At 46.6% G+C, this 12,157-nt stretch overlaps 1 protein-coding gene and 1 pseudogene across 3 annotated transcripts in view; both read right to left on the bottom strand.

The window, feature by feature from the left end:
• Nucleotides 1-10,282, bottom strand: part of LOC141964324 (uncharacterized) — a 39,518-nt pseudogene extending 29,236 nt beyond the window's left edge.
• PHF2 (PHD finger protein 2) overlaps nucleotides 1-11,889 on the bottom strand; it is an 84,073-nt gene extending 72,184 nt beyond the window's left edge. For 2 of the 3 annotated variants that reach the window (XM_074914318.1, XM_074914319.1), the window contains exon 1: nucleotides 11,655-11,875. In XM_074914318.1, the coding sequence (XP_074770419.1) occupies nucleotides 11,655-11,752 (98 nt within the window). In that variant the 5' untranslated portion in view covers nucleotides 11,753-11,875. Of the gene's footprint in view, nucleotides 1-11,654 lie in introns of all 3 variants that reach the window. The other variant, XM_074914320.1, reaches the window with a different exon arrangement.
• Nucleotides 11,890-12,157: the final 268 nt, after the last annotated feature.

Raw genomic sequence — 12,157 nt, 5'->3', positions numbered from 1 at the left:
CCACCAGCCTCCTAGTCAGCACGGAGGATACCTGCTCAACAGCACAGCTCCTTCGAGCATGGCACTGGGTAATTGGTTCCATACTCGCCCCAAAGGCAGCACGTTATTTATAGAATCGTCGTTACTAGTTCTACCAACAGTGTGGGCCTCTCCTTGAAGTACTGCTCAGCTTTTACTACTTTGTCCCCAGGATCTCTGAAGACAATAGCTATAGGTGTGCGGGAGGAAGGGGTATGTTTCAATGGATACAGCAATGTCATTAGTAATCTAGGATTGCTTGAAGATGTGGGAGTAAAACTGCAAAGAACTATGAATAATACCACAGGGTGAAATGCAGCTGTGGATGAAAAACATTACTATTTCTGATGCTGTTTATAAAGCGTAAACTGGAAGACAGAGTTGGTGCAGAAGGCGCAGTATGTCAGGACACACTGTTCTGAATGGATAAAGAAGGCTCCAAAGAAGTTAAATACATTATTTCTCTTAATTCTTTGGAAATCTAGAGAACTGCTTACACAGAAGCCTTAAAAATTAAGCAAGTGTTTCAGAGACATTTCCTCTTCACCATTTCAGCGTGCCTTTTGCAGGGCTCAGGAAGGTTTATTCTCCTACAGCACTGTTAATGCCCTGCTATATTTTGAAATTTTATCGTCAAGTTTTATCAGAACAGACTGACTAGAGAACATGAACCCTCCTAGCAGTAACAGCAAATAATTTTCCCCAACTACCACAATATTTTACACCTGAAAAAAGCAGACAGTTGGGTAATGCTTTAGAGTCGTGATACCTACTAAGCCTGACTGAGAAATACCAAGCTTTCCTGCAGAACTGATGATGCACTGTTCTCTCAGCCGACAACTGCTGAGAGCTACTGGGTCGTAGCTCTGCTACAGTGACACCAGGGTTGTGACTAAATGCAGCATGAGCCCACACTGGCAAGTGATTTCACTTCTCTTAAATACTCATACTTTGACTTATCAGTGCTAGCTCACTGTACTGGAGACGGTTTTTCTTTCTACGAAAAGCAGTCTTCTGCTATTATTCATGAGCTAAATCAAAAACCAATTTCAGAACCAAGTTGCTTAAACCTAGTAAACCCATATTTGGCTTCTTTAAAATGCTTCTTTCTGAAGTGACCATGGAAAAAATACTTAAGGGGCCTACAAGTTTGCTCAATCAGTATTCATTCAGGTATCCAGCAAGATTCCTCACCATAACAGCATTCTCTAATTGCACAAGAAATATTTCTGAGATAGAGTTCATATGCTATACCTACAGCAGTCTGTAAGGAGCTAGATGTTCAAGTGGTCCTGCTTCCCGATTAATTCCAGCCAATAAACTGCATGTTTTAGATACAAAAAAAAAAAAAAGATACACTCTAATTTTACATTCCTTAGCAACTGCTGCAATTGTATTTAAGGGTATTTAGTGATGACAAATGTAGTGAAAGAAAATCACAAAAGGGTAGCACGGTGATACAGAAGACACTCTCCTTGTTCAGACACAGGCCAAACAGCAGCAGAAGTCTATGCCCTTTAGCTTTCCCCTCCTGCCCTTATCCAGAGACTTTGGTGAGATGTTCAATAGAAGGACTTAAATATTGCTTATATTCTGGATATGGGGATTGTATTCCCGAATAATGATCACCGGCTGTCTCATGTGCTCCCACATTATTCTGCATTCATCTAAAAACATAATGAAAACCATTTGCAGTCTTTGTTGTATCTGGCATCAGAAGGCAGAGGGCTGCACAGTGCCCAGCGCTGGGCATGTACAATGAGATACTGTTCTGCACCGTAGCAGTAACAATACAGATAGGAGCTGAAAGGGTAAACCACAGTCACATGGCTCACATTTAATGAGTGTATTTTTATACACATGAACAATCACAAATGCATACTACAATAATTCGTACTCCATTTGCAAATCTCATGAAACCGAAGATATCATCGGTCAACTGAGATCACTCTGCTGTCCACACATAGTGTCAACATGGTGTCACAGTGCCAAAAGAGCACAGGAAGATTATTTTTTAAAAATAATGAGTATGCATTAACTAGGGATTTTAAAATCATTATAATTTGGCCATATCAAATCCAGCTTTTCCAGACCAATGAATGGCACATACAACATAGGAACGGTGTTCCTGACAAACAATTCCATCACCTTCCATTGAGATGTTAACAGCAAAAAAAAAAAAGTTTAACAAAAAATCACAACTAATGGCTCCTAACAGAAATATCTCACTTTTTTTTTTCACTTGTTACATCTTTTCAGTCTGCCCGATGAAAACTTCAACAAAAAATGCTCTCCCTGAGGGTAACTTTTGCTAAAAGAGGAAAATGCAATGAAATTGATAAGCAATTTAATAAAAACAGAAAGGCGACTGCAGCTCCAACTGCTCTCACATAGTTCTAGATTAACAGATTAACAATTGCAAAGAGGAAATTTTAAAATATTTTTGTTTTTACATTTTGATTTATTTTTTCCTGTAAAAAAATGCTATTGCTTAACTTTCTGCTTGTTTCAACTACTAATGCATAAAAATATTAAAAAATGCTGAATATCCTGTTAGAGGCCTACACCAATTAGCTGTACAACTCGAAGCACATAAACACCCTGGTGAAACTGTGTCCTCACATCTGCCCAGGTCTGTGAGTAGATTACTAAACCATGGCCTCATGTGGAGAAGTAGCACCCAACATTTTTGGGGGATGTGCCTGGGAGGAAGCAAAGGGAGGAACTTCATGGACTACTGGCTGGGTTTCCTTCACACATTGTCAGTCTCTTCCCAAGAGAATGGGCTGTCAGCTCTACCCAAGGGCCAGGAGAGCTCAACAAGGAGGAGTTTGCGGTCTCTAAGACCAGCAGACGACCATCCCTCATCACCCTGGACACACCACGGGCTGGGATCCCAGCGCTGGAGAGCACCAAGCACCAGAGCAAAGCGGGAGGTGTTGCAGTCTAGTCACATCAAAATACCAGAGACCATGGTCACGGGGGAACCACTGTCCCTTGGAGACTGTTCTTCAGAAGGGGTTGAGCTACTCAGACATTATGTGGAGTGAGGCACAAACCCCTCAGGAACGAGTCCATGTGAGAGACTTTGTGAAATTTGCTAAAAACATTGTTATTGACAATATATTCTATATGGAATGTATTTAGACATAATAAACAGCTAGGTATCATCCTAAAATAGATTGTGCATAATGCCCTAAAATAGACTGTGCACAGGCCTATTGTTTTCAAATAAAAATCTAGAAAGGAATCACTATTCGTATCACTCAGTAAGTGTAAGATTTTCTAATATACACCCACACAGTGTGTGGTGTTCCCAGCCACAGATAAGATGCATAAAATGGTTACTATGCTGCTAAAGTGCACCTTTATATGATAATTTTAATGTCACAAACCACATTTTAATAAAATGTTTTGAGGAACTGTAAAATATTTTAGATACACAAATTTCTGATGAACAGGAAAATAAGTCATTACAACAAGAAAGTTACTGCCATTTAGCTGATGGAGTTTTGTTCATTGGAATAATGGAACACTATATTGTATTAAATCTTACTGTGATCCAGCATTCGAATATATTTTTAAGTGTAATAAAATTTTGCTAATAAAGCTTTGAGCAAAAAGATCATTTGCTTTTGACAGTGAAAGGATGTTCTGTTCATGCTGGACAAAAGGCTGGTGGCCTCAGCAGACTGCTCACGCACAGAGCACGACAGACAGCCTCTGCACATGCCCACACTGCAATCCAAAAGTGTAGCCCAAATTCATGATGGCTGACCAAAGATGACTTTAAACACGTGGCGGTCGCACGGCTCCAGGCACCAAGTATTTACAGAGTCCTTCTGCAATTGTACAAACTGTCCCTCGGCCGAAGCCCACGCCTGCATTACTACAGGGTGCCCCACAGGAGACGGCTATCCAGGGAAGACAAATACCCTTAGTTTTTGGTGTATACTACACTACTACTATAAAATGTATCTCAATCAGAAAAAAAGAAAATATATTAAAGCAATATTAAAGATGGTGGGGTTTAGAAAACTTTATAGTGATTCTGGAATACTTTTTCTCTTCATCAGTTTCTCCCCATATATAGCTACACTACTTTGATATTTTTTTCAAGACATTTTTATCCATTTCCTTCATTATAGAGCTATTCATCGGTAAGGAGAAAGCACTTGGTAACCAAGTCCCACTTCGCTTGCAGAACTGATTTTTCTGTGTTGACACTGCTTTAACTTTCCTGATTAAAAGCCAGCACCTGGTAAGGGTGCAGTCCTGCTGCTACTGAACTTAACAAGTACCTGGGTGCTTGCGGAACTGCTCACAAAACACAGTTGAGCTAAAGGTTTAGGCTGCTGAAGAGCACTTGTTAATTCATACTCTTTCAAACTGTTCTTTTTTAATTTAACATGAATTGTGCTTAATATCACAACATTTTATCCTTTCAGAGGTAAAATCTGAGTAAAAACTTCTAAAATTAAAAGAATCTTGATATGCAACACCCTTGTGTACCAGACAACCTACTTGTAGGCCAGGTCTTCCCACATTACTGTCCAGACTTAGCATTACTTAGACTTGGATTTTCTAAAGCATACTTTAATTTGGAGAATAATTCCATATCTTCTCAGCTGACACATCAAAACCTCGATGTTAAGGCCAGCTAAGCACTCATGATACCTAAATTCCTATTTGCATAAACTGGAATAATCAGTTCTTTTCATAACTAGACTCAATGTCTCAGCTAAACACTTTTTCAAAATGAAACCTCAGGGTCTTCTAAAGAGCAAGTTTAAACACAAGACACTCAGGCACCGTAAACCTAGAGATGTCTGATATGATGCTCAGTCCTGCAGCAAGGAACCGTTCAAAAGAGAAATGTCTGTTCTGCTCCAAAACCAGCTTTGTACACCTAGATGTTGCATGGACATCCATGGAAAACCCACCCACTACTTGGCAGTGGTCAAGAAGGCTCAGAAATGAGGAAGCTGATGCACTTTTTGCATGCGTATCTAAATACAGAGCCTATCCTATCGTTTAGCAGTAGAGTGCTGTGCCAAGTGCTCTTCCTGGGGATGTCAGCATTAGAAGTGAGGGTGAACCTCAATTTCCAAGCAAACTTCTTTTTTGAGTAAGAATTCAATCCTTTTAATTTACACCAAATACAGGTTTTCAACCCTCTAGCATATTTTCTCTGCAAGATAAAACTGCAGATAAAACTTTGTATCTGGAAATCTGCTATACAAAATGAAACTATACTTTTAACAAATACTTGCAAAATACTCTTGCAGCTGTGATTGATACTGCAACAGCCCAGGAGACTCTCTGAGGTCAACTGAAAGTTTTAATGGCATACTAAAACTCTGACATATTTTCCATTCTGAATCTCAGACTCTTTCTCAGAGAACAAATGGATGTGAAATGGTAAGACAAGAAGTATATTTAGCCATGCCAAAGGGCCAAGAACACAACACTGATTGGCAACATGCAAACCGACTTGCTTTACCATCCGGCCAGACCTCTGGTGCTCTGGAAGTTGGTGTTAATCATCACTGACTGTGGGACCACACAATAGTACAAGGCAAACCCGCATCAGTATTGGCACAAGTGTGTGTGCCACGTGTTTCTATCTCTATGCAGCCCTGGACATTTAAAAAGAATTTTAAAAATATATACAAAAGGGATATGAAATGAAAATAGCTTCTTAGGTTCCCAGAACAGCTTTCAACTTACAAAACAGATAATGCTGTGTTACTGAAAGGAAGATTAAAATGACAGCAATTTCAACCTGAAGACAACAAGGATTTTAACAGTTTTATCTTAAGTTCAAATCTTGTTCACATTCTGTACTGACAACTCACGCTTTTTTAAAAAAGTAGGTGTTTTGGTTTGTTTGGGTTGTTTTCCTTCTAAGGCAAACAATACCCACTGAAGTGTCCATGCAGACACTTTATCCAGAATAATTAGCATGCTTTGTGGGCTCTATAAAATGATTTCTAAACTACCTGGTTTTCTTTTTTTCTTTTTTCTTTTTTTTCTAGAACAGAGAGCATAAGGGAAAGAATTCTGGTATAGGTATTAGCATGGCTTTTCCACAATGGCTGCTCTGGTCAATCTCCCAGTATAACTGAGGCTGTAGTGTTGACTAACTCTTCAGGAAAACTTGAAATAATCCTTAATATTTAGTTATTGGAAAAACTTACATACCTTGTTCCTATCTGAACTCTGCACACTAAAGGAAATCATTCTGTGCATAGTACAATTAACCTTAGTAACTCCCTCTGCTGTGATAATACTAAGGCAAACAGCAGTGTATTTTTAGGATTATCCTCATCTTAAAATTTTACCCAAATCCCCAAATTTGGCCATAGTTAGTGATAAGTCTATGTAAAACAGAGGAACTAGACACTGCCATGCAAAACTAGACCTATTTTTAAGAGGGACAATGCTGAACACTCCAGTAGGAGAATAAAATCTCCCCATACACAGGGTTTTTAGTTTTGCAATGGAACAGACAAGTGCTTTTCTTAACCTGGCTAGAGTTCATATTGTGCACCGATGCACTTTGATTAACACCCATCATAATTTTATGCTGCTATGGCAACTGCATGAACTACTTTTAGATAACTAAACCTTTTTTTTTGTTTGTTTTACTAAGTTATGACTTCAGCTATGCCTGGGGCAGTTAAGTTTCAAAGTTAAATATATATGGGGTAGAAAAATAAATACAAAAATACTTGTTATTTTATTTAGCAAGTGATTGTATGATCACAGCCTATACAGCACCAGGTGCATGTTGTAAGAACTGGCAACAAAATATCCACCGCAGAGAAAATAAATAATTTACCTTCCTTCACCTACAGCTGTAATAAATAACCCAGTACAGATTTCTAGTTGAACAAACTTGTACAAAAGGACTTGCCTTGCCTTGAATATTAGGTTCTGTAACGTACCCATAGATGAGACCTGTTGTTAAATATGACTTCTTCCAACCCTCAGCCATTTACGTTCACCACCTGCCAGCCAGTCTGCCCTTGCTGTTTTCAACAGCAGCAGAGGTGCTTCGGAACAGAGGCTGTCCCTGGAGCGGGCAGCTCCTAAACCCCACGCAGCTTCAGAGATCATGACCAGCATCCCCACCCAGAAGCAGCGGTGAAGGCAGTGCTCTTCACACAGCACAGGGGTGACACGTTTTGGCCAAACTGCCCCGCTGAGCCGGTGAACCACCTAACGCAAGCCTGCACAGTCCCTGGCACAGAAAGCACCCCCTGCGGCCTGCAGCGCTGCCTGCATGAAGCCGTTTGTCTAGCCAGGCCTATAGATGAGGTAGCAGAGTGGCTACCTGGGCACCTGCTGATTCTCAGCTTATCCACCCAACAGCACATGGTGCAACTCCCTCCTCCTTCTCTCCTGACGTTCTCCAAGTCCAAAGAGCCATCTCTTGTTCCAAGAGGCTTTACAGCAGAAGGCTACCTACAGCCCCAGCTACTGCTGCTGCCAGCAGTCCTGCTGCTGGGTAACATGTGGAATAATGCCAGGAACTCATCGTGAAGGGACCCGAGAGGTGAGGACATACCACAGACGTGCTATGACAGAGCGATGGAGGAGCCGGGAAAGCATGGAGCACCGAGGTTGGCTTTCTACAGCAAAAGACTAGAAGCAGTTGAGGGGTGTGGATTCCATTAGACTGAACAGCCTTCACAAAGAACGGAATCAAACAACCCCACTGTCTGCTTTTGCGTCATGTTCTTTTTGCCTGTAAGATCATCTCCATCCTCTCCAGAGAGAGCTTGATGCTGCTTGTCTCAAGCTGCTCAGGCAAACAGAAAGCACAGAAATTACTGAAACTCAATCAAACGAGAAGCTACAAACAGCATTCTGCAAACATATTGGTGGCTCCATAGCTCAACACACTTCATAAACAGCGTCCAAGGGTCTCCGATGATGGGTAACACAGAGTCATAACAGAGGGTCTCAGAAAGCTTTCAGAAAGAAAGGAACAGAGCTAATGATGCCAAATTCTTTACTCTTTCCTCCTATAGACCGGCAACACTACACGGGCAAGACTACCAGAGGCTAACAACCTACAAAATCAAATCAAATGCCTAATCTTTGTCTATCAGAAGAAACCTATCAGGCATATGTATCAATCTGGCCATACAGTCTAATGCAGCAGCTTCACTGCACGTAGACCTAAGGCTGAAGTGATGGCAGGTGCCCAGGCAAGAGTAGCGAGCTCTCTGAGGTGCCGCCTTCCCCACCATGCAGATCAGATCCCGCGGTGAGAGACCACCTGGACGTTTCTCAGGATTAAGTAATAATTCCTACAGAAAGATCTAACACCACAAGAGAAATCCTCCCTGAAAAAGGTAATAAAAACAATCAGTGATATCTAAAAGCCCCGCAGAACCCCGAATCCATCTCTGGCACTCATACAGGGAAGCGACCCAGAGCAGTGATTTCCAAACTATAGTCAGCAGCATGTCAGCAAACCACCAAGTACTTGGCGATGGTCTTGAGAGTGCCCATCCAACATGTGGTGATGGCCCCATCTCTTCATTTCCAACTTCTAAACTGCATTAAATAAGTTTAACATATGTTTAAAATTCCCGTAATATCAAACTGCTGAAGTTACCCAACTTCAGATGCAAGGGGGACTATGACTGCTATCTGAATAAAACCATGAGAAGCATTTATTTAAATATTTGGAAACTACCATCAGAAAGAAAGCATGAAAACACCTGATGTGCTTCTACAAAATTAAAATAGAAATGGCACTTTTTTCGGAAATGCACTCTGTATGTCATGTTAAAAAGAGACATAAGTATGATTAAATGATTAAAAAACTGGGCAAGCCTCCTTAACGGTACACAGCTTTGCACACTTGCTTATTTTCGGTTGCAGTACAGTTTCTATATAAACAGTAACATTACGAGTGCTTTGAGTGTCTAGAAGAGAGGACGATTTTTTTACAACTAAATCACAATTTTTAGTTTTCTTTGTTGAATATTTATTTGTTTATATAATACCAAGCAAAACAAACAGGGACATACATAAGCTGCTTTCTACTAAATCACTCAACAAACTTCTCCAGTACAATTAGGTTGTGACACGGTGAGAAGTCTTCTCAGTTTTCTTTAAAATCTATCTCTGGATGCTACTGTAAGCTAAGCAAAAAGGGTACAACATCCCTGCAACAGAGCTACAATTTGATTCTGTCCCTTTATACCACAAAATGAAATACCTTTCTTTGGCATGCATGAGATACTGCCCCTGAGCTGCCCCCAAAACGATCATTTTCTTGATCAGTTACTACTAATCTCTTTTGATCAGTTTTGATCCAAATTCACTGCCATATGCAGGCAGCTTAACTCCTTTTGCTGTTTATCTTTTCAAGAACCCACTCTATCACCACTTTGCATGAAAATCTTAATTTTTTCATGTTCTTAAATTTTCTGGGTTTCAAGCACACAACACTTGACGCTTCTCTCCAGCCCCTAGATCAGCCTCACCTCGTCATCTTTGCCTAAGTCTCAATCACCACGGGCCAGTGCGCACCCTTGAAGCCTCATGTCCGGAACCACCCATGTAGAGCACCCGCCACCAGCGCTGGCGCTAGAACCATTTATTTCAGTATTCTGCTTCATGTTTCTACACAGCTTTTCAAATAAATGGTGGAACACCGTCCGTAATGCCGCAGCAAAGTTTCTGTAAGTTGTTTGTGCACACAGGTAGTTTTGGGGAGGATACGCAGGGCCAGGGCCTACTCGGGCAGCTGTGAGGTGCTGCCTCTTGCCTTCGTGTCCTCCATCGACTCTTTTGAGGCAGTTATCGGAGCTGGTTAAAATGAAAGAGTTACAGTTCAACCTCAGCGAATACCTGTCATAAAAAGCGCTCATTCAGGTGATGTACCGGATTTTAATTTCGCTTTGTACACTTTTATCACCCATGGAGAATTGCTGCAAAGCCGGTAACTTAGCTCCATCCTCCTCCTCTTCCCTAACACCCGACGCACGGGAAACCTGCCCGCCCGGCTGCCCCTCCTCCTCCGCCCGCCCCTGGGGCACGGTGACCCTCCGGTGCCGCCGGGCCGGGGCCCCGGCTCACCCCGCCAGCCTCCTCGGCGGCAGCCCCGCCACGGCCGCCGCTGCCCCGCCTGCCGCCGCCGCGGAGCCGCCCGGGACGCGGCCGCTTCCCCCGGCCCCCGCCGCAGCGGGCCGGGACCCGCAGCCCGCCCGCGGACGCTGCCGAGGCGCCTTCCCGGCATTTCGGAGAATTTTACTGTTCGCGGCGCTCCGGCCGCCGACTTCCCCATTTCTCACAGATCAAGGAATCAACAATACATGTTTCTGAAGTTGCGCGCCGTCAACTCCAGCGCGGCCGCCCTCCCATTGTCTGCCGCGCCGGCGCTCCGCGAGGACGGTTTGGGGGAAAACGAGCCGAAAAGAGGAGTCCCCCGCCCCTGCCCGCCCCGCTCCGGCTCCGGCTCCCGCTCCGCTCCCCCTCCCCCGCCGCCTGCCCCCGCCCGGCGGCCGCCGCCGCTACGGCAGGGCCCGGCCCCAGGCGCTTGGGCGGCGGCGGCGGCAGGGCCGGGCCGGGCGCGGCGGTGGCGGGCGGCAGCCAGACCCCCGCCCGGGCCGCCCGGCCCCCCCCAGGCCCGGCAGGGCGGCGGAGGTCCCCGCCGGCCGCCTCCCCGCGGGGCGGGGGCGCCCTGCCCGGGCTCAGGGGCGGGCTCTGGGCGAGCGGGGTCTTCCCCGCCCGGCCCTCCCCGCCTCGGGGCAGGCTCTCTCCCGCCCCGCCCGGGCTTCCCCTCGCCCGCCGCCCCTCCGCCAGGCCGGGCGCGGAGCCGGGCCCCGCCGCGCCGCCCTCAGCCCCCGGCCCGCCCCGCCAAGGGTTAAGCCGCAGGGCTGGCGCGGCGATGGTGGCCCTGTCAGCCGGGAAACACCCCGGGTGCCCTCCGCCCCGCTCCTCCCCGCTCCCGCCGCCCCGGGGAGCCGCGGAGGGCTGGGGGGGTGCCCGGAATCCGCCTCCCCGGCCGGGAGGGCGGCCCGGCCCGCCGCGCCAGGCGCCGGAGCCCGATGACAGGGCGGCGGAGCCCCGTCTTCCGCCGCCGCGGCTCCCTGCTGCTCCCGGCTGCCCCGGGCGTGCCGCGGCCGGGCCCCCCCCGCCGCCCCGGGGCCCGTCCCCGTCAGTGCAGCGGTGTGGAGCCGCGGCGGGGGGGGCAGCGCGGGACACAACGTCCCGGCCGTACGAGCCCGCCGCCGCGCCGCGCTGCCATCGCCCAGCCGGCCGGCGGGAACGATCCCCTCCCCGAGGAAAGCACAATGGCCCCCCCACCCCGGTGACACCGGAGCCCCGGGGATGGCGGGGGGGGGGGGGGGGGGGAGCTTTGTGCGGGGAATCCAGCAAAATTTACAAAACAAAACACACACAAAAAAAATACAACGGGGAGAGAGCGAGCGAGAGACGGGGGCAGAGTGGCTCCTCCTCCTCCTCCTCTCCAAAAAGGCCTGTTGGAAAACTGCACACGGCGGCGGCTCCGGCAGCGCCGCTCCCCGCGCTGCCCGGCGGAGAAAAGGCGGCGAAAGGCGGCAGGACCGCGGCGAAAGGGGGGGAAAGGCCCGATCTCTTTGTGTTACCTGCCGTGAAACCAGTCCTTGCAGGCATCGCACTCGATCATGAAGCGGGTTACGTCGTAGGGCAGCCTACAGATGCAATAGACGGGCACCGTCGCCATGTTAGCTCCCTTCAAAACAAGGCTGGACGCCCGGAGGAGCGGAGCGAGCGGGGCTGGCGGCGGCTCCTGCCGCGGGGTCGCTTCGGCGGCTGCTCCTGCCGAACCGGCAGCGAATTTGCGATGTCGAGGAGACGGGGTGGGGGAGAAGGGAGAAAAGAAGGGGGGGGGGGGGGGGGAAGGAGAGGGGGGGAAAAAAAAAAAAAAGAAAAAAATCAGATAATGCAATTACGGCTCCTCAAGGGCGGGCGAGCAATGTCAGAAAAATAATAAAGGGCTTCCCAAAGTTTGGCTGCATGGTTCCTTCGGCTCTGCGAGCGCCGACCGGACTGGGGATTTTTTTGTTGTTGTTGTTGTTAAATGATTATTATTCAAAATGTTTGGCGAAATGCATTCTATTGCGTGCCC

Source organism: Athene noctua, chromosome 10 (genome assembly GCF_965140245.1).
Source record: "Athene noctua chromosome 10, bAthNoc1.hap1.1, whole genome shotgun sequence".
NCBI classification, from domain to species: domain Eukaryota; kingdom Metazoa; phylum Chordata; class Aves; order Strigiformes; family Strigidae; genus Athene; species Athene noctua.
Note: the sequence above shows the minus strand (reverse complement) of the source record. Positions and strands in the feature narration are given on the sequence as shown.